The 23,921-nt window shown below is 34.1% G+C and overlaps 1 protein-coding gene and 1 long non-coding RNA gene across 19 annotated transcripts in view; one reads left to right on the forward strand and one right to left on the reverse strand.

Moving 5' to 3' along the window:
* LOC144315619 (uncharacterized) overlaps window positions 1–6,163 on the forward strand; it is a 59,573-nt gene extending 53,410 nt beyond the window's left edge. For all 5 annotated transcript variants that reach the window (XR_013381348.1, XR_013381349.1, XR_013381346.1 and 2 more), the window contains 2 exons: window positions 1,934–2,020; window positions 5,949–6,163. This is a non-coding gene — a long non-coding RNA (uncharacterized LOC144315619). The remainder of the gene's footprint in view (window positions 1–1,933; window positions 2,021–5,948) is intronic.
* NOL4 (nucleolar protein 4) overlaps window positions 1–23,921 on the reverse strand; it is a 524,626-nt gene that overhangs the window by 243,278 nt on the left and 257,427 nt on the right. For 13 of the 14 annotated variants that reach the window (XM_077900412.1, XM_077900413.1, XM_077900408.1 and 10 more), the window contains one exon: window positions 22,411–22,543. In XM_077900412.1, coding sequence (XP_077756538.1) covers window positions 22,411–22,543 — 133 coding nt within the window. Of the gene's footprint in view, window positions 1–22,410; window positions 22,544–23,693; window positions 23,860–23,921 lie in introns of those variants that run through there. The other variant, XM_077900420.1, reaches the window with a different exon arrangement.

Raw genomic sequence — 23,921 nt, forward strand, 5'->3', positions numbered from 1 at the left:
AATTAAAACAGCAATGAGATACAACCATACACCAACTAGAATGGACAAAATTCAGAATACTAGTAACATCAAATGCTGATAAGGATATGGAGCAACAGGACCTCTCATTCATTGCTGGTGGGAATGCAAAATAATTTTGGAAGACAGTTTGATTGTTTATTAAAAGCTAAACATGCCCTCATGATACAATCCATCAATCACGCTCCCTAGCATTTATCCAAAGGAGCTGAAAATTTATGTCCACACAAACCCTGCATGTAGATGCTTATAACAGCCTTCATAATTGTCAATACTTGGAAGCAACCAAGATGACCTTCAACAGGTGTTCGGATAAATAAACTGTGGGACATTCAGACAGTGAAATATTATTCACTGCCAGAAAACAAATGAGCTATCAAGTCAGGGAAAGATATGGAGGAATCTTAAAAGTATATTACTTAGTGAAAGAAGCCAATCTGAAAAGGCTTCATCATGTATTATTGCAACTAAATAACATTCTGGAAAAGGCAAAACTGTGGAGACAATAAAAAGATCACTGGGTGTCAGGGATGGGTAGGAAGAGATTAAAAAAAAAAGGACACAGAGGATTTTTAGGGCACTGAAAATACTCTATGATATAATGATGACGTCATTTTACATTTATCCAGAACCAAAGAATGTACAACACCAAGAATGAAGTCCAAGGACTGTAGGTGGTAATGATGAGTTATTATAGGTTCATCCTTGGTAAAAAATGTACCATTCTGGTGAGTGATTTTGATACTGGGTAGACTATGTACATGTGGGGGCAGAATGTACATGGAAAATCACTGTACCTCTGCCTTAATTTTGTTGCAAAACTAAAACTGCTTCAAAAAATAGTTTTAAAAAATAAGAAACAAAAAATAAAGCTTCACATTTAGTCTTCAGGAAAAACGTTGCCAGAATCATTTTATATTTTAATGTTTGCAGCAGGAAAATACCAAGTAGTCATGTTCCTTTTGCTGATCACAAGTATGTGGCATTTTTCATAGCTTTGAAAATAAAGTACCCCACAAAACCAAAAGAAATCCAAGTTCTTATATAGTTTTATTTACCTCAACTGATAACATTTTGAATGACCAGTTGCTGCAGTGCTCATTCTTTCATTGCTTCCCTAAATTTACAAGCAATATCTCATAAATTATGAGGCTAACTCAAGAATGAAGTCATTGAGTGTACTTTATAGGGGTAAATGGGGATCATGAGCTTCATAGCCCAAGAAAGGTTATCTTTTCTTAGATGGCCTGAAAAGAACAGAGCACACTGTAACAAACACATACTTTTTTAGACTTTTCCCCCTTAGTTATTAAACAGTTTTAATAATAAAAAAATTATCCTTCCTTAAAAGAGAAACTTGTGTTTCTAATTTTCTTTCTTTAAAAAAAAAAAAAAAAAAAGCTGTTTTGGGACACCTGGGTGGTGCAGTAGGTTAAGTATCAAACTCTTGGTTTCAGCCCAGGTAATGAACTCGGGGTCATGAAACCGAACCCTGCACCGCCGTGCTGAGAGCCAGGTGTGCTAAAGTTTCTCTCTCTCTTTTCCACTGCCCTTCCCTGCCTCAGGAGCAGCCTCTCTATCACTCTCTCTCACAAATAAAACATTTTTTTTAAAAAGCTGTTTCATAGTCATGAAAGCATGGACATATAAGGCTTAGTGTTTTAGTTTACATCACATAGTTAGATCTTTATCTTATTAGAATATAAATTCCAAGATGCCAGATATCTTGTCTGCCTTGTTTACCACTATGGTCCTAGCAGTAAAAAAGTTTCTGCCTCATAGGAAGGGCTTAATAATTGAAGAATGAATGAATTGTTCTTGAACCCAGTATATTAGCAGTCATAAATTTTTTTAATCATTTTTAAGAAATGTTTCCATAAGTAGTAAGTGAAAAAAGTTTTTTTTCATTCATTAGATCACAGTTCAACAAAAGGAGAGAAGGAATTAATCTCGATAGAAGTTTCACTATAATCTTGACATAAAGCGCATGGCCAAAGTGGAGGTAAAATCTTGGAAAGTCAAATGCATGTTCTCTTTCAGGGCTCTTCATTGCCCAATTTAAATAGTTGAGAAGCAAATAATTTTGAAGCTGAGGGATGAGTGCATCCTACTATAAATACATATGCAGTTTGTTGTTTCCTCTGTTTGTGTTTATGTTTGAAATTTTGGTATGTATAATGTATATAATATATACTTTCCATAGATTTTTTTAAAAACTTTTAAGTTCTGCTGAGTCTTCCCAGTTACTAGTTGATAATTTATTTTTTTTAGTAGTTGATACTTTAAATTAGGTGTTCATTTATAATTGCAAAGGTGAGGGATCCCTGGGTGGCACAGCGGTTTGGCGCCTGCCTTTGGCCCAGGGCGCGATCCTGGAGACCCGGGATCGAATCCCACGTCGGGCTCCCGGTGCATGGAGCCTGCTTCTCCCTCTGCCTGTGTCTCTGCCTCATTCTCTCTCTCTCTCTCTGTGACTATCACAAATAAATAAAAATTAAAAAAAATTTTTTTTTTAAATTGCAAAGGTGAGAGTTTGAGAAGTGTGTGTATATTAATTATAATAATTTGATAATAATTAAAATAATCATAAGGGGAAAATATGAGAAACTTCAGATGCCAAAGATATAATGGCAAAATTTTATATATGATAGGTGAATGAAAGTGATACTTTAGTAGGAGGAAGAGAATAGCATACACATGGGGATGCCTTGAGCAAACTGCAGAAAGGCTAGCTACTTGCAAAAGGCACTTCCCTTTGCCAGAGGAATTATAAAAAGTTGCCTATTCCTCTAGGTGAATGCAGTCTTGCCCTTTTGGCTTGGCAGAACAGAACATGACCAATAATCAGCTTCACTCACCCCATGGCCAACAGTAGCCTTTGTAGAGTGCACAAACGTCATCATTTCATACCTACACACAGCAGCCAAGGGGAGCCATTTCTGGCATCTTCCAAATCCCTGACATCAACAGCAGCCTATTTTGCCGACTCAAAAAAAAAAAAAAAAAGGTCATCCTGGATAGTGTAAAATACAACTACAAAATAATTAGTGCTAGCTAACTGGACTAAATAAAAGTCATCCTTTTGCTACATTTGTAATCTTGCTCCTGTCTCCTAGATAGAATACCGTCTGAAAATAAATTCAGGGGCAGCTCACTAAATGCTCCAAAAAAAATGTCGATGTAATGTTTCCTTAAGTTGAAGTTTTCTCTTTATTGCAGATGTACTCATAATTATTTTGGCTAATTGGAAGGGAATCCCAGAACTTACACATTGCCTTTCCTCCTTGTTCCAACAAGATGACACCACATTTCTTTTTTTTTTTTTTTTTTTTTTTTTTTTTTTTTTTTTTTTTTAAATTTTTTTATTTATTTATGATAGTTACAGAGAGAGAGAGAGGCAGAGACACAGGCAGAGGGAGAAGCAGGCTCCATGCACCGGGAGCCCGACGTGGGATTCGATCCCGGGTCTCCAGGATCGCGCCCTGGGCCAAAGGCAGGCGCCAAACCGCTGCGCCACCCAGGGATCCCCGATGACACCACATTTCTAATTTCATTATTCATCTCAGCAAGAAAATGGGGCTGGAGCCAGACAGATCAGATGAGAGAATAATGAAACTGACATTTCTACTGAGCTTTGAGAGCTGGGACTCTTTAAAGTACTATAGACACAGGAGACTCTCTGACTACAGGGTGTTTCTTAGTTCCTTAGATGTCCCTGTGGTCCATGACAGGAAGACAGACAAGTCCAAGGTTCAGAGATGAGCCCCTCAGTTCTCTCATGCAGATATCAATTGCTACCTTCTTTTATATAAAAGAATGTAAAATGGCAAATTATTTGAAAAGAACAACAATATGTAATGCTTCCAGGGTTCTTAGACACAAATTTTCTACAAAATGGTGCCTAGTAACACTTACTTGTTTCTAACAAAATAGAAGCCATCTATTTTTAGGAACATAACTGACTACAGCATGAGTCCCTGAATGGTGAACTCTATGTTTGATGTGTATGCACACTGCAAATCCCCTGAAGGTGTACTCACAAGTCAGTGTGAAAATGTGTAACATCAGGCAGTAAATTCTTGCCTTAGAATCAAATGGAATTCATATAATCTACTGAATGAAAAGTAAGACAAATTTTAAAACTAATGTTATCATATATACACACATGGGATATATATACACACACACACGTGTACACACATATGTGTGTTTATATAAAGTACCCAATATATACCAACCATTTAAAAGTTAACTATTCTTAAAATAGTTAATAGTCTGATATAGTATTTAAACTTGAAAGGAAAACAAAAAACAAAACATAAATACCCAAACAAAAATAATCCCTATCCAAACTGTCAAATACCATCAATTTTAAGTGGAATTAAAGTTCACAGAAAAAAAGATATAACAAGAAAGAGGAAATTTACTTTAATTCACATGAAATTAAATATTTGTAGAAATGAAGAATGTTGGCAGAAATTTGATATCAGTAGACCTCTAGTGGTTATTAGAGTAACTGGTGATTTTACTATTTTCCATTACTGCCTCTTTCAGCATGAAACAAAAAATGTTCAAGGGTTCCAGGATATTACCTTCAATGGCAACAGTGTAAACAGTAGCAAATATCTGTTCATATCTCTAGAAAAACAAAATAATAAAAAAAATAAAACTAACTTCCAAAGTAGGTTGGCCACAAACTATCACATAAAAATATTCTATTTAAAAATGCCTTTATAGGCTTCTAAACCCAGAGGTTTACCTTCTGACTGTAAAATAATTTCCATGAAAAGAGAAATTCAATGCACATGTGTTATTTTTTTTCATCTCAGATAACTGAAATGTTACATTTTCTTTAGCAAAGATGTTTAGTCTAAATTTAAACCTGTGAGCTATGAATACATGATTTTACTTGCAAGGGAGACAATAAATAACATGGTTTTTCTTTATATTAAAATGAAATAAATGCCAGTTTTGAAGGATGATGGACATAAACCACTCAGCAATTGATGAGGTCACAGAAAATTGCATCAGGTAGACAGACGTAAATTGTATTCTAATTGAAAGTAAAAAGTCTCAGATGAAGTTAATTTCATTTTCCCAAATTTAAGTCATTCTTGTTAATGATGGCTTTTGCCACTGATTAATAAAGACAACTGGTACAGCAAAGGATGTCTTCAAGCAGCAGCATTCTTTAGGTGACATTAGATGTGGCTATAGAATGACGCTCAGGAGCCAATGACACATACTGTCAATGACATCACTTTAGCAAAAAAAAAAAGAAAGAAAAACTTACTTCCCACAAGAAGATATTCCTTTGCTACATATTATAATTCATCTCAAATAGGTAAGTGTAGAAGATAAACCATTTAATAAGTCATGGTCAAGCCAACCATGTATATATCACAATAAGCCAATATAAAAGAATTACTCACATGGGATCAAAATAGCATAGTTTTAAAAGATCTTTTGCTTTGGAGGTGGATTTCTGAAATGCCTACTGATTACTTATAAAAGAATGTACGTACAAAATGGACCTGCTTTCCAATTTCCTAGAAGGCATTAAAAAAGGAAGAATATTGCTCAGGATGATAAATTTAAGATAACTGTGAAGCTACTTTAGAATGTTAACTTCTAAGCTCTGCCCCAAATTTAATGATGATTACTCTCAATATCTATATTCCATGTAGAACTGGTTTAAATTGACATGGTCACCAACTCAAGTGTACAAAAAGGGGCATCTTCCTTTTTTAACTGAATTCACTTTATTGCCCCACTGCTCGTCAGGTAGGGAAATATATGGCCCATGAAGGATGCTTGGTCATTCCAGTGAAAAACTCATTTTTTTTTTTTTTTTTTTTTTTGTAGAACTACTCTGCCTTGTAAACTTCTCAGGATTCTAACCACCAGCACTCCTTTTCCTTCTCCTTTAGGAATCTCAGTGACATGATAGTGAATGAAGCTTGGAAGCCTGAGAAAGAAAAGGAGGCCAACTTATTCTGTCCTCCTCGTCCTGCATGGAAGAGTAACCTTCTCATCAGATGCCTATCCTTGTGGAATCTGCTAATGATAACCATACCTCTGCCAGAGCTTCCAAATAGTAGATTTGGGACTTGGTCCACTCAATCTCAGAGATTCTTACAGTTCACCAGACCTCTTGGCTGCTTCTTCCTGCCACCTTACCCCAACCATGCTAGCCAGGGCATCTGTGAGATTTTCCCTTAGCCTATCACCTAAGTGCCTCATGCTAAGTACTGCACTCTTCAGATGCCATGTTGGACACAGGGCATCTCTCTATGAGGTTTGTGGCCACCCTAACAATACCCTGGGTGTAGAACTCTGTTCTTTTATCCTTCAAGAATATTCCAATTACTCCACTGCCCTGGCCATGGCCACTAGGCTTTTTTCAGAGAACCATGCAGCTCATCTCTCTAAATTGCTCTTTCCCACATACAGTAGGAAGGTTAACTTCTTTGGGGAGGAAAAAAGTTCTTATTATGCATTCTTGTCCTTTCTATAATTTATTCATCCAGGCCTCTAGGCTTTTGCTTCTATTTAAAGCCAATTTCTTAGAATTCTATTCTATGTTTGGATCTCACCGGACAAAGTCATTGCTTTTAAAGATGCATATCTATGCTATTAATTTTAAAATATCAACTTAAGTACTCAAAAACCAAACAATTGATTCTTTATTCTTTCTGTAACATGCTTAGCCTAAGGGCAGTTCATTTGAAAAGCCCTGGACTCTGCTTAAAAGGAGATGTGGTGAGCAGAAGTAAAAGAATTTGAAAAACCAAGCATACATAGTTTAATATCAAAATATGGCCCCATTATACCTAACAATTTATAAAGCACATTATTTTGCTCATGCAGGTTTCTGTCCAAGGTGTTCTTATGCCTTTCTTCACCTGTGAACTGTTTTTCACCTTCTGGACCTATGTCACTTTTTCTAAGAGGCATTTCTAGCTCTCCCATGGCCAGGTTAAATCAGCGCCACTGTTATTCTCTCTCATGTGGCTCCTTCCATTCAGAGTGGTTGTCATAATTTGTAATCACAAATTTACTCTTATGTCCCCACACTACCAGTCTATACATCAATGTTAATAGTGTGGGTCTTTTTTTATTTTGCCCACTGCCAAATTTCAAGCACTTTTTATACTTCTGGCATATAGAAGGTGGTCAATCAATATTTGTGAATAGCCATATTATCTTATTGGTTTCTGTCATAGATTCTGTGAGGTTAAGAAGGCAAATATTACCTTAAAATGGAGGACCTTTAGGTTAACGTATGTGAAATGGAATGCATCAGGACATGTTATATCACAGAACTGGGATCTACGCTTTGGTCCTGTGAACTCTAGCCCACCACTGTCCATTGTACCACATCCTTGTCCACTGTCATCTTTCATAATGGCTTGGAATCTGCCTTATAAAGAATTCTTAGTAAATACTTGCTTAACAAGGCAAAACATTATATTTAGTAACAAAAAAGAATAGTTTAATGGAAAGAAAACAAAAGACAGGGTTTAATTTTGAAATGAGAATAATATGTGACCCAATAAACCATTCTGATCATTATTTTAAAGATTTTATTCATTTGACAGAGCAAGAGAGTGAGGGACCACAAGCAGGGGGAGCAGCAGAGGGTGAAGGAGAAGCAGGCTCTTCACTGAGCAGGGAGCCCAATGTGGGGCTCAATCCCAGGACCCTGGGATCATGACCTGAGCCAAAGGAAGATGCTTAATTGACTGAGCCACCCAGGTGCCCAATCATTTTGATTATTAAACTGAATGACATTATTATAATATCACCATGATGGGGTACAAAACATTTTCAAAAGGTAGTCAAAATACTTAATTTATTTGCAAAAGTTTCACTTCCAGAATAACATTTTATAGTCTTCTTTTTAAGAAGATATGAATGGGTTCTTATCTATAGATGCAAATGCAAAAGCCAGTCTATTTATAGATTGGCCAGTTGACAAGCCCTATGAACATGGAGGGACATTTATAATCACCAGACAAAAAATATACCCAAGTGGTAACTGGCTCTATTAACCTTCAATTCACTCAATATATATTCTCAAAGCCACAATATCTCATGAGCATTTAGTAACCTTTACTGATCTAGTTGTATTCTTTTCACAAATGCAAGAGATTTCAATTTATAATATTAAAAGCCTTCTTTTGAAGTTTGATGTTTTATTTTTTTAATTTATTCACATTTATGTATGGCTGAATGTACCATTATTATATAAGTTTACCCAATTTAATCTGTATAATTTCCACATTTATGCACCCTTTAACAGTCTTTCAAAAATGCCTTTATTAGATTAATGTATTATTGCTATAAAGTATGTTAAGATATGCACCCTGTATGATTGATACTTCAAAATAGCCTATTCATCTGGATGCTTTATGTAGAAAAATGGTACTCTTCATCAAAAAGTGTACACTTTATTGTTAGTCACACAAAGCAAAACTGAAATGTTTCCCCAAAAAAGCTTATAAGATAAATCATTATTGGCATGAGTGGATAGTCATGAATGAAAAGTGTTTTTTTCCCCCTTCTCCGAAAGCTTGCTCTTATTATTTAGAATAAAGCACAGCAAAGTAAAATGAGAAGATATGAAATAATGAATGCACTAGAGGAGGTCAATCATAATTTCTTATTGTCCTTTCCAAAAAGGGAAGAATAGGGGGAAATGAAAGAAATCATCAAAAGTCAATTACGTATTTAACAGATAAAAGGAAATATGAATTTTAAAAACAGGACAATTATTGTCAAGAGGTGTTATAGAAATAAACATTTTAAGTTTGTTACTCCTTTTAGAAAGCTATATAAAACCAATAGATTACAATGGCTAGAAAGAATATTTTAATTCCTTTATAACAATGCGGAAGCAAAGAAGATACATGCATGAAAATAGGAAAGTACAAGAAAACATCTACAAGTAGCTATTATAGACAGTTTTAAAAGCACAGGCAATACTAAAATATGAACCCCAATATTAATTCCCTGTTCAAAAAATAAAAACATGATGAGATAGTTGAACATGCATGGCATAAAATAATGTGCGTAAGCAAGCCTAGGCTACAGAACATGATAAATGCAATGGTTAGAGAGGTGGGCTTGTGGCAACTTAAAAACCCATCTTTAAAGACATAGGCTCCAGATCTATGTTCTGATCTTGTTTCTACCACTTTGCAGTTGGATAATGACAGACTAGTTATGTAGCCTCAATGTCCTCATCTATACCATAAAAACAATAACAGTTTGTACCTCATAGGATTGTTGCGAAAATCTGAAAAGTTAATTCTTGGGCAGCGCCTGGCATACAGTAAGCAATCAAGACAGTTCTTGTCACCACCTATCATCACTTTCTGTTGGAAATATCTTACAACAATTTGATTTTAGATGGTTAAATTAAGATGAGAGACTAGATGTTTCTCATCGATCCAAAAATAGAATTATGCACATCACATTTTAGATAAACAAACTGCTGATGTCGTTGACATGCGTTAAGTAAGTATGTTCTCACTGAGCCCAATTTAGAACCCTGGCATCATTGTTCAGTGTACTAACCCTCCCCTGTACCTATAATGCTAATCTGATTTTTCTTGATTGCTTTATCATAGATTTGAATAAAGACAGAGCTAAGCAGTGATGAGTTGTGTTTTTTATTCTGTATGATGCTAGAATGTATTCTCCAAGATGTTATTATGCAGTAGCAATAATGATATGTTAGTGAAATAAATCCCCAGACTGAGAGATGTGCTGATTGATACTTGACTGCCAAAAATCTCAAAGTTTCTGAAATGTATATAGACATTGAAGGTTGTCAAAGCTTCAGTGATGCTGCTGTTAAAGGAAATTCTAAGAAACCCTCCAGTACCTTAGGAGCTCAGGATAAATTTTATGAAAAGTGTTTCAAAGAATATAATAATCATAATTGTTGAAAGTACTAAACCTAAATCCTCCTCCCTTTCTCCTTCTGTCCCTCCCTCACTCTCTCATCCCTTGCACACACACACACACACACACACAGCTATTCTCTCCCCCCTTTGTTTCTCTCTCTAAATACACACATAACCACTCATACATAAATATGCACATTCTATATACATATATTCAGGAAGGAATAAGGGTTCTTAAGCATGATGTTCATAAAGAAGAGGGGGAAAGAGAGGAGAATTAATTTCACATATTGGTAATATCTACCAGCCTCTGTGTTGACTGTAGTTTCTTACCAAAAGCATGGAAGATTGGCAGCAAAAACAAGACAAAGTAACTCTGAACTCTGGAATATCTTGTAGTCAAGATTGGAGGGAAACTGGGAAGTCTGCTCCTTCAGTAATCACCCTGGTTTCCTAATACACTCTCTCTCTTTCTCTCTCTCTCTCTCTCTCTATATACACACACACACACACACACACACACACACATATGCACCCTGGAATTAAAATGTAATATATAAAATGTAATATATAAATTATTATATATAGTATATGTTACATATAAATATAATATATAAATATAAATATAAATAAATATAAATATAAATATAAATATAAATATAAATAAACAGCCTGGAATTAAGATGGCTGAAACTAATATTACACTGTGTGTTAACTAACTGGAATTTATATAAAAACTAAAAAAAAATAAATGAATGGCTCTTTAAATATGGGAATGACCAGTTGGGAGAAGGATGACGGTGTCTCCATTATTCATTAATCCCTTCCTCTAGCCTGAGAAAATACTTAGAGTAGTTTAAGGATATATAGAAAATGATAAAGGAGCCCCTGGATGGCTCAGTAGGTTAAGCATCTGACTCTTGATTTTGTCTCAGGTCATGATCTCAGGGTAGAAAGATTGAGCCCCGAGTCAGGCTCCATGTTCAATGGGGAGTCTTCTTGAGATTCTCTCTCCTTCTTCCTCTGTCCTTCCCCTGGCTCACACTCACACATGCATGTACACACTCTCTATCTCTCAAATAAATAATTCTTAAAAAAAAAAATAAAACAATAGAGTCCCACTTATTTTTTAAAGGAAAGTGTTTTGTCAGGATGAAAACAACAGAAAACATTATAGATGAGAAAGAGAATCCTAAAAGGGTGAATACTTAGAGTGTTCTAGGACTAGAATAAATCTTAGAGGTTATCTGAGCTTCCTTCCCATTTACAGATGTAGAAATGGTTGCCCCAAGGTGTTAATAATTCTTAAGTAAGGCCACAAAACTAGTTACTGGAAGAGCTGGTATGAGAAATCAGGTGTCAATATTTAAACTTAATAGTGTCTTCCTGCTGCCTCCTTAATGACTTCGCTTGAAGATTTCCAAGCTACTTTTTTATTCCATTGTTCCTCAATGGGTTGGGCGGTAGATGAGGGAGACAGCAATAAGCATCAGAAACCCCAAAGTGAGATGCGAAAAGGACAAAATATTCATTCATGGGCAAGGAAGTCAGCTGCCTATCTCTTTTTTGGCAAGAAAGACTAAGTCTAAGAGTTGAGTGAACTTCCACCTCAGAAGCAAGCAGATGGGGAAGAAATTTCAAACACTATTTCAATTCAAAGACTACATCTTATAGCATGTCAAACACTGTTCTTGACTCCAAAGACAGGGTGCAAGGATGCAGATGATGTACTGTTCCTGCCTGCAGGTGTTCCCAGTCAAATAAAGGAGTGATAAGAAAACAATTATACTATAAATTTATAATGAAGTATCCTTTCCATTGTTTTTCTTCAATAGCCTCTGACTATTCTTTCCTTCATGAATTATCATCTAATTATGATCTCTGTAAACCTTTTTTTTGTTTGTTTGTTTGTTTTTTTTAAGTAGTAGCTAGATGACCCACACTTACCCACAAGAAAGTTGTAAAGAAACACAGCATGGTGTTGACTTTACAGTAAGAATTTACAAAGGTTAGCCAGGTGGTAGTAAAAACAAACACAAATTTTTTGGGGAAAAAAAAAACTACTTAAACATTCAAATTGGTAAATTTCAAGCAGTTCTGATTCTATAATATAGCTGGATACATGAACTTATAAGTTCAAAATTTATTTTAATAAATATTCATAATATATGCACTTTCTAACATCTCTTTGGTATCATGTGCATTCTTGTCTTATTTATGCATTATCAGACAGACAAAACTCATATTCAAGGACAAAGGGTCTAGTAATCTGCTACTTGGTCCTACCAGAATTTTGGCATCCCCTGGAGGTGCTAAAAAATTGAATGTTGGATCCATGTAATCATGCATGGTCTAGTGAACACTGTCAGAAAGATCATGACAAAGCAAAAGAATAATACTTCAAAACAAAGAACTAACCCAGAATTAAAATTCCAAATTAATCTGACATCCTTCACTGATCAGATTAGACTCTCCAAATCAAGACTGGAAGCTAGCCAATTTCCCTTAATTTTCCAGAGGTCCAGGAACTAGCTAAGATTGGATTGGTGTCTGGAGTGCACAGCAAGCTTTAGACTGAAATCAATAAACTAAATTTCTAAACAAGTACTCACTTATATGAAAAATCACTTATATAATATCAGTAAAGTATCAAGAAGCAGAATTTTAATTCAAGATAAAAGTAAACTTTTAAATATGATCACCCTAAATATAAGAAAATATCCCTTACAAAAGCATTTAAAGTAAATGCATAACTATGCATCTTTTTTCCATACTTATGTTTTACATGTAAGCCCCACTGCTATTCTTCTGCTTTTGGAAATAGAGTAACTGCCTAAAAACAATTTCAAATGATTAAACATACACACACACACACACGCACACACGCGCACACACGCACACACATAATATTTAAAAGAATCTAGCAATTGAAATTCCTCCAATTCATAGAAACATTCCACCTAATTCTCTATCTTCCTTATATTACGTATAAAGATATTTTATATTTCTGAAAATCATAATATATTTTTTATAGAACTGCCATGAAGAGAAAGCTTTCTAAAAACTTTATCGGTGTAACCACCTCAATGCAGAATAATTAATTAAATGTTTATCATGTAAATTGTTTTTAAATTTGGCATTAGAACAACTTGAAAAACTAACAGCATTGTATCATTCTTAGGTATTTTAATCCCACAAGTGTATGCAACTTAAAAATTGAGAATACCATCAAGAACAGATTCAATTCGGGAAGTCAAATATTTTATTACATTTATATAAAATAATCCTTTTAACTATTTTTTGCTTTATGCAAAATTTCCTAAACAATTAGAAACTACTAAAAGAAAACAAAGTTTTGGAACAAAGAAAGTCACTTACACAAGACAACATTACATCAATAGGGAATTTGGTGTTCTGCATAAAAAAATTTTAATAGCTTTTCTAATTAAAACTCACCATCATAAAAAATTAACCACTAAATTTAATTTTGTATTAAGTATACTGTTTTACATCATTTTTATTAAAAACATGTTTTATTAGATTTTTCAACTAAATTAAATGGTGAATAGTAATTGCTTTTATTGCTGCTTTATATGCTTTAATAATTACTTGAAACTATCCCATTTGGCTAAATTAGATGCAATTTTAGTTACAAACATACTTTTAATAAAATTTTATTCACATATATACAGCAGTTAGAATGCTATGTGTGTGTGTATGTTCTAAAATTAAATCCAAATGTGTGCAGTACTCAGATAAAAAAGACTGCAAACAGATTGTAAAACTTAGTAGATGAGTGGAGGAACATTTTCAGAAGTATTAAAAAATTGCAGTACACAACAATTGTCATAACTAAGAAAACAGCATTAACTGAAACCCATGCATATCAATCCTCACTCAGAAGGTAACAGTGGCCAAAAATAGCATTGAGCGTGACCATATCCACGTGACTCGATACTCTGGAGACTGTTGCCATCTTGACACTCCAGAACTGCCAGGTACAAATGTGAGAAGTATAAAAGTATGTTCTGGAACACTGGCTCCATGCCTTTTCCACGTGATTGTCTTAGTCATCCCATTTGAAGTGGTCCCATGAATCTGCTGTGCGTTTTGTTTTGCTTTTTAGTTATATTCCTCAGGTAGGAATCTGTGCTGCCAACTCAGTATATAATCTAAATTAGGACGGGGTGCCTACGTGGTCAGTCAGTTAAGTGTCTGCCTTCAGCTCACTGGTTTAGGTCCTGATCCCAGGGTCCTGGGATTAAGCCCCGCATGGGCTCCCTGCTCCATGGGGAGTCTGCTTCTCCCTCTCTCTCAGCCCCTCCCGCAGCTCATGCTCTCTCTGTCTCTCTCTCTCAAGTATATAAATAAAATATTTTTTAAAAAATCTAAATTAGGATGGAAGAAAAGTAAAACTTCCACTACTATATCTCTTTATCCAGTTACTTATCTCACAACTAATTTATTATTTTTAAATTTACTCCTTTCTGTTTTCACTTAAAACAGGGCTATTTATGGTCATTTTACAAATGTCTGAGTCAAGCTATACACAATGCACATGGGTATACATCATTGTTCTGAAACAGAAATCTCAACTTCAAAAACAGTTTGCTTTTTCATACTCTTCATGTTCTAATTTATTTTAGAGCTTGAACTATTAGGTTAAACCTATATGGCAATTTCATGAGGTAAAGTTTACATGTCATGTTCATGCTTATAATCCCATTGTGTAGCTCATTCTTGGGTTCAACAGGTATTTGTTGAATGAATAATGAAATATTGGGTCTCTCACTACTTACCCTTACCTAAGTATGTTCAAGGCTCTAAATAACGTACTTACTAAATTTTACATCTGAATAGGACATTTGCCTCCTTTTTGGCTAACTAGCTCCCAAATATGCTCTAGGGGGTTACTGCTGTATCATATGTCATAGTAAGAAGCAAAGCTCTCCATTACAGAATCCAAAGGGGCTCAAAGAATCTTGGAAAAGTATTTCACATGGAAATGTTGTTTCAATGGGTTTGTTACTAACACTTTGGAAGTCAGTACACTATGGATTATTATAAAGGAAAAGTGTTCTAGACTAGTGTTAACAAATAAAATAACTGCATTCCTGGAAATAGAAATTTAATCCTAGATTCTAGAGAGGGATATTTGTTCTAGTCATTTGTTCTAAACAAACTAGACTTTGAAAGACTAAGTAGACATCAGTGGGATTCAATTTTTTTTTTCTAACAATTGAAAACAAGATACTTTTCTGACTTTCAGAAACTGTCTTCCGACCTTTTGGATCCTGAAAGCCAGGTTTTTAAAGGAAAGTTATGATTTTACTCAAAGATATGCAATTCAAATGATTAGAATGCAGAATACTTACCTATTATTTAATTAACCTATAAGATATTTATAACCTATAAAATATTTTTCACTAAAGTGATATTTATGGTAAACAATTTTCCTGTTTTCAGCCATGATCTAAAACCTAAAATTCTTCAGTTTCTATAATTAAACATGATTGTATGTGTATGTATGTGTATAGATTACATATAATATACATTATATATACGTTGTAGTTTAATATTTATATGCAGGTTAACCACTAAGTTCCAATTCAATTTTTTTCTGTTTCTCAAAAATGGTCTGACCAATTGAAGCATATTAAAACATTTCTAGAATATAAATATGCAGAAAGGGGGAGATTTTTAAACTATGTAAATGAACTTTGCATTTCTCATGATGATAGAATTACCAAACATATTTTTGAAAGAAAAAGTTGCCTTAAGTAGTTTTTTCCATCCATCATGTGTAGACCCTGAAGTATTAATGAACTCATTAAAAGAGTTCTTAATTCTCAAGTCCTTTTCCCTCTTTTTTGGTTTTAAATATTACAATCCTTTAGATGGCACATAAGATGCTGTTTGTTAAGGTTTCAAATGCATAAAGAAGTCATTGTTTGACACATGAATGAAGTACCAAATACTGCAAACAAAACAAAACAAAACAAAAAACTATTATAAAAAAAATCTCTACTGAGTTGAGAGACAATATGGGGACATGCTCCCAAGAGCAAAATATTCTGTAATGTCATGAACAAAATAATTTTTAAAATTCCACATATTTTTCTATTGCAATTCCTTACTTTAAAAGCTGATAATATGCAGAGTTAAAGGAGGTATCTCAACTTCACCTTGTACTCTCATAATCTTTAAAAAAAAGGGCAAAGGGGAAAAATACAACAATTTGTTGTGACTTAAAAAAAAAAAAAACAGAAATCCTCTGCTGATTATCTAATATTTTTGAGACTAATAAAGTACAAATATTCTCTTGCAAAGCTATCAATAGTATACAACATAGTATGAATTCAGAAAAGTAAAATGTCTCTTAGAAAAGTATACTTCTATCAAATGAAGTTGAATGTTTATTTTGAACTGAAACTTTCAAGTCTTTCTCTAAATGTGACACTTTTATTTTGCCAGACATCCTTTAACTTCAGACAACAACAAACAAATCAGCTGTTTGGAGAATTTTGAGAATTGAGAATAAAATAAATAATTAGGAAAAAAAAGAATACTTTTTGAGCTATGGCATGTTCCCACAAATTTCTAGAATCTGGATTCAAAGACAGAAACCTACATGAGCCCATTTCTACTTATAATCCATTTAAATGGATGGTAGAACAAGACACAAACTGATAAACACTTGAATAAAGAGCATCTTTCAAGTTCTTTGATCAGGAATGCCTTTTGGAATTCTGTAAACCACAGCCATTGCATAAGGGAGCCTCTTTCACAATTAGCTACTTATATTTCACGATATATTTCATGATAGCTCCAAGAACCTCCTACTTTATGATTAACTCAAGTGATTATTCAATCTTTAAGTGATTTTAGCTTACAGGTATTACTTGAAGTCTGCAAAAAAGTTTTACATAGCTTAATATATTTTACTCAAAATCAGGTGAAGGTGGCTAAAAGATACAAGCTTCCAGTTATAAAATAAATAAATTCTAGAGATATAATTTACATCATGGTCACTATAATTAATAATTCTGTATTATATATTTCAAAGTTGCTAAAAGAGAATATTCTAAAAGTTCTCATGACAAGAAAAAAATGTAACTATGTATGGTGATGCATGTTAACTAGACTTACTATGATCATTTCACAATAAATACCTATAGTGAGCCATTATGTCATATACCATAGACTAATATGATGTTATATGTCAATTATATCTCAGTATTTTAAAGGTAAAATAGGTTAAATACTTACTATGCTAAGATTCAGAGATTTTTCACATTTTTACCTTTATATTTTATTGACTTAGAGAAGCATTATAAGCTTACAATAAACAAAAGAAGCCGAATATTATACATCAATTTTTCCCTTTTCTAAATTCTTCATTCTGATTTGTGTCTTCTTGACCTTTACCTAATTATCTAGCCTGATGTCAAGAGACAAGATATTTCTCTTCTTTTCCTCTTTTTCTCCAACACACACAGTATACATGTATCCCTCAAATGAATTTATATTTTTTCCCTTGGTATTGATTAGATTGAAAATCTTTCATAAGCACAGTGAGGAAAAAAACTTTAAAAAGGAATTTTTAACTCTCCATTTTATATGATGCCTAACAAAAACATTGTTATACCTACCTGTGTTATAATTATAGGGAAGGATTTCTAAAAATCACAATATTTCAATTTCTTTACAATAATAAATTAATCATTTAGTATTAAAGAAAATAGAACCTTTTAATTTAAAATTTAAAATGTGGGCAGCCTGGGTGGCTCAGCAGTTTAGCACTGCCTTCAGCCCAGGGCATGATCCTGGAGAACCGGGGTTAAGTCTCATGTCAGGCTCCATGCATGGAGCCTGCTTCTCCCTCTGCCTGTGCCTCTGCTTCTCTCCCCGCCCCCACCATGTCTCCCACGAATAAATAAATAAAATCTAAAAAAAATAAAAAAAGAAATAATATTTAAAATGTTATATTATTCATATATTAAGCTGGGGTTCCAGCTGACTGTTAAAATATGAGTTTCACCAACAATTTCTCTAAAGACTTTAGATACATCAAACCCATGGCTACAGAGAAAGACATTTAACTGCCAAGTCAGAGTAAAGCAATATTCTAGACTCCACATCTGATACAGTGGCCACCATCCACATGCAACTATTTAAATTAACATTAACATTAATTAAAATTAAATCAAGTGAAAATTAACATTAGTCCCTCAGTTGTACGAGCAATATTTCAAGTACTCAACAGCTGCAGCATGGCAGTGACTATGGTATTAGACAGCATGAATATAGAACACTTCCATTATCTCATAAAGTGGACTGAATGAACTTCCTAGACTCTTCTCCAATCTTCACTTCTAAACTCCTCTTCATTGGGTCTCTTTAATCTCCATCTTACTGGATTCTTACCCAGACCCTCCTTCTCTGTCTATACAAGTTGTTCTCAACTTAGGGAGATATAACCCCCATGGGACATTTGCCATGGCTGAGACATTTCTGGTTGTTACAATCTGGGAGACAGATTTTAATACTAACATACTGAGTTAAGGCCAGAGACACTGTGAAACACCCTACAAGGCACAGAACATCCCCCACAACAATTAATGCTGTGTCCATAGTGTCCAAGTTGAGAAGTTTTGGACTAGACTATTCTAGGTTGATGCTGCATGTGGACTGCCCACCCAAAATTGGATTTGTTATATCACAAGTCCCTAGTCTCTCAAATATCAATGTACACCATGTACAAGAAAGTAATACACCCTAGATCCAGTGTATGTCTAGCACTCAGAGTCTTCACTATTTAAGGAAGATAGATACAAACTACAAGTATTACTACTATGAATTATTATTTTTATAGAGACTGGAATTTCCCCACATTGGTTAGATGAAAAGTAATCAAATGTGAGTGATATCATGTATACTTTTATTCCTTTAGATTGTATATTACATGAAGGTAGGGACCATGTCTTTGCTCACCATTTTATACACACACACACTCATATATATATATATATGCATTTTTATAATATACATATATATTAGTATATAGGAAGCTCTAAACAAAAGGTGACATTGTATGAGAAAAACAAGATACAGAGTTGTATAAACAATATAAACTTATTTTTATAAAAGAATGATAAATCTTCTGAGTATGTACATATGTTTGTGTGCATGCCTGGGTGTGTTCATGTGTGTATATGTGTGAATAAGTATAGGGAAAATAGAATGATACAGTAGTTCATCAATCCAGATTACCTAGGATAATGCTATTGTCAAGGGAAAGGAGAAATTTTTTGAAAAGTTAAAAGAATAGGTAAAGCTTATGTGTCAAATAATGATGACAAAATTATATTTTCATTTTTTAAATAATGGGGCAAGTAAGAACCACCTCTAGTGGAGCAACTGAGGAAAATCAAAAGCATAAGATCTATTCATTAATATAGCAGTTGTATTTTAGAAGAGAAACAGCTAATAAATAAGAAATATAATATTTTATACAATGATAAATCTTCTAAAGAATATTAAAATTTAGGTTTCTGGGGGGAGATAGTCCTGAACTCAAGAAAGATACCAGGGCTTGGAGAAATAAATTTGGGATTCATCAGAGTATAAATGGCATTAAAAGTTACATGATTCCATGTGATCATCTACATGAGAGTGAACATAGGGGAGGAGAGAGTTGAGGGCTGCACTCTAGGGCTCTCCAATGTGAAGTGGCAAGGATGAAAGCCTACCAGAGATGAGCAGAAAGAGTAGAGGGGAGAAAGCAGAGATAATGAGACAACTTTTTAAATGAGTTTTGCTGGAAAATATGTTGTGGGAATGGTGGAGAGAAATGGGACACTGAACTTAAGATCACAATGGGATCAATGGAGGCTTTCTAAAGATGACTTTCATTACAGCAGACTCGTATGTAGGAGAAGAAAAGAAGGGCTCGTAAAAGAAAACTCAGTGAGAAATGTGTGGAAAAGGCATTTATACAGCGGAAGACTTAGGCAAGACTTAGGCTTAGACTACAGAAGAAATGACAAGATATGTCCCTATTCTTGAGGCATACATCCATATATGATGAAGAAGCACTTTCCCTTCAGAGTAAATAATATTTGAAATTATTCCATTGAATTTTATTGAAATCAATGTAAATTTGTATCACATTAGCTATTCCCTAGCCAAAGATCCACAACTGACAACTTCAAACAAGAAAACAGTGAACTTCCATCATAGGACACAGCCTCTTGCATTCTCCAGAATTATAGACTAAAAAAGAGGGTGGTACAAATAAGCAAAACACACGAATAAATACAAATGGAGTGAAAAATATATCACTGATATATATTTCTGTTATTCTAGGATGTCAGTGCTAAACAATTTCCAATAAAAAATATGAATAAAAGATGTCCACTCATATTATAAAAGAAAAAAGACAACCAAACCAGAAAAATTTCATTCTTAGAAATTATGCAAGTAAATATCCTTTTTATCCCAATAGCTATGCTACTCTAGTGGGTGAGATGTTTTTTAAACCCAACCGATCAAAGTAAATAAATAAATAAATAAATAACAACAACAACAACAACAAAAAAGCCAACTGATCGATGCACTCCTCCTTCCTTGTAATTCATGCCAAAGACACCAATATCTTTTAGATTAATCTGAAGTGTGAAAAAGAAACACCCTTGCCACCATGTGTTTCGAACTTTTGGTACACTTAAAACTAGGGATTTCTTTTTTTTTCTTTTTTTTATAATTTTTTTTTTATTGGTGTTCAGTTTGGCAACATATAGAATAACACTCAGTGCTCATCCCGTCAAGTGCCCACCTCAGTGTCCGTCACCCAGACTAGGGATTTTTTATATCTTGACAGCAAAAACAGATCACTAACAGAAGCTAGAAATGCAGCAATCTTTTACAACCAGTTTTTAATAGCAAGTGTCAGAGAAAGCAAGAAAAAAGTTTCATTTCCCTACCTACAGATGTAGGCACAAAACTTCAGTCAAAAAAAAATTCATGTAAACTTGTTAATTACAGGAACAACAAACTAATGTTGAATAAAACTGGCCATTTACCTTCTATTTATTACCTTTCATTTTAACTCACAATTACCATAGTAAGGTTCAAATTTAACTTTCATACATAATTCTATACTTACAAAGATAGAAATCTACAAAGATAATTTTTAAAGATCTGTACAAATAGTAGACCTAAACAATTAACTTCCAGTCTACTTTCTTTATATATGTAGTTTTCTTCCTATCAAGAACAATTGGAAATTCAGGAATTGTCAATAGACCCAAGAATAAGAGATAATGATTTTCTTTTTTCCCTTTACAGCTGAATAAAGTAACTCAAAATCCCAGCAAAAATCTTCTTATCCAACTGGTGCAGCCACTCTGGAAAACTGTGTGGAGGTTCCTCAAAGAATTAAAAATAGACCTGCCCTACGACCCAGCAATAGCACTGCTGGGGATTTACCCCAAAGATACAGATGCAATGAAACGCCGGGACACCTGCACCCCGATGTTTATAGCAGCAATGTCCACAATAGCCAAACTGTGGAAGGAGCCTCGGTGTCCATCGGAAGATGAATGGATAAAGAAGCTGTGGTTTATGTATACAATGGAATATTACTCAGCCATTAGAAATGACAAATACCCACCATTTGCTTCAACGTGGATGGAACTGGAGGGTATTATGCTGAGTGAAATGAGTCAGTCGGAGAAGGACAAACATTATATGTTCTCATTCATTTGGGGAATATAAATAATAGTGAAAGAGAATATAAGGGAAGGGAGATGAAATGTGTGGGAAATATCAGAAAGGGAGACAGAACATAAAGACTCCTAACTCCAGGAAATGAACTAGGGGTGGTGGAAGGGGAGGAGGGCAGGGGGTGGGGGTGACTGGGTGACGGACACTGAAGTGGGCACTTGACGGGATGAGCACTGGGTGTTATTCTATATGTTGGCAAATTGAACACCAATAAAAAATAAATTTATATAAAAAAAATCTTCTTACCCAGCAAAATCACTTTGATAAAACTGTCCTTTTATAGAAATTGTTTTTTAATTACAATTTTGTCTTTTAGGAAAATTAAAACATCCAAATTACTCTTTTGATTATTTTTAAATGCTTAATTATTATAGCTCAAGAAAGCAAAGCTAGGAAACATCACAGAAACCAAAACTACACTGACACAACACGTTTTGTATTCAGGGAGCAAAACGTGGGCAAGCTTGATTTTTATAATTAACATCTGTTTATAAATCAGTCTGTCACCCTACTTTTGAACAAAGTACTTGAATCCAAAAATAATGAAAGTGGATAATAGAACCTGAGAATACAGAAAAAGTCCCTGTAGAAACATTAAAAACTGGCACAAGAGAATAAGATGGTTGTTTTAATACATTCTGACTCTGACTCAGGTTTTTGTTGTTTTATTTGTTCAGTTTGAAAGGCTTACCATCTTGCTGGCCATGAAGAGCCTGAGGACTTTGCATTCTTTCCTCAAGATTGGAGCTAAGATCAGAGTTCACAGCTGACATCCGTGTTGAATCGCTCATATCAAATTCATCACTTTCTATTGAACTTTCATCCTGAAAATGGTTTTAAAATATCATCAAGCATCATAAAATATAACATTCAAATAGTGACCATTTTATCTACAGGGTCAATTAGAGTTTAGCAAGTAAGTAAGCTTTTACAGAACTCAGTAAAACATGTTACATATTTATAGATCCTTGAAATAACAAATAATGTAATAATTTCTCCCTTTAAGGAATTTCAAAACTTGTGAAAAATCAATGTATCTATGTACAGGCAGATTTAAAAGGTAAAATAATATGTTTAGGACGGATATAGTTGGGGAATTATCCAAAATAATGAAAAATATATTTTTTTAATTAGTAAAAAAAACTTCCTAGAAAGAGTCAAATCACAAAATATAACATATGGAGAAATATGTGTTTTGAGTCTAAAAATAAATGACCTAATAAATATTATAAGAAAAAAAATCTTCGGATGCAATATGAAAACCTTAACCAAAAAATTGTCGTTGACAAGTAGAATGGATTCTAATAATTGACAAGCTTACATGGCTATATTGAAAATCCACATTTACTGAGAGCAAGTTTTATCACATCCCTTCTTTCCTTACAAGTGAATATACACCATAACACAAAAAGAAGTTCTAAGTAGAAATGTGCAAGATCCATTTGCCAAAAGCCAGTTCACTGAGTGGTGAAATTACCCAAAGGCCTGTTTTCCAAAAGCCCAATTCATCAAAGCCTGTCAAAAACTAACTTAATCCAAATCCTAAAATATTTTGCTGTAGCCATTTCACTGAAGCAAACTCCTGTAGGAGAACTAATTTTCGGCCAGTCGTACACTTATGTAGGCAGAACGGCCTGAAAACTGCTGTGACATACATATTGCAAGTATTTAATCAAAATCACCAGGTTTGACTTTAGTTTGTAAATGTCTGATCTGAAGGTTTAGCATTAATATAATAATTAGCAGTAGCTGTACTTGTAGTGCTATTTCGGTTCCAGGTAATTATTCTTTATATTTGTTCATTCCCTTCAACTTTATCACCACCTGTCCCAGGATTCATTGAATTTTACAGATTGAGAAATTGAGGCACAGAGCAGTTAAAGAATGTATCCCAGTATTATATACACCAGAACGGGGATTTATATGAAGTAACTCAGACTTGAGAAAATAGCTTCTTTGAATAGGAAGAGTTACCTTGGCTTCATAAATGACATCTTGGTATCAGCAAAGAAGTTGCTATGGTTAGGGGACAGGAACATTCTAGTAGACTAACAAATTGGCATTCTGATCCATAGGTCAGGTCAAGGTGATTTTGGTGTCCTTCCTTTACAAAAGGTCTGATCATGTCTGGGTCTACTGAGTAGCACTAGCTCTTCATTAATTCAGCAAGGAAATGCCACCCTGCGAGGCCTCTGGGCAATC

This window comes from Canis aureus, chromosome 6, assembly GCF_053574225.1.
Source record: "Canis aureus isolate CA01 chromosome 6, VMU_Caureus_v.1.0, whole genome shotgun sequence".
Classification (NCBI taxonomy): Eukaryota; Metazoa; Chordata; class Mammalia; order Carnivora; family Canidae; genus Canis; species Canis aureus.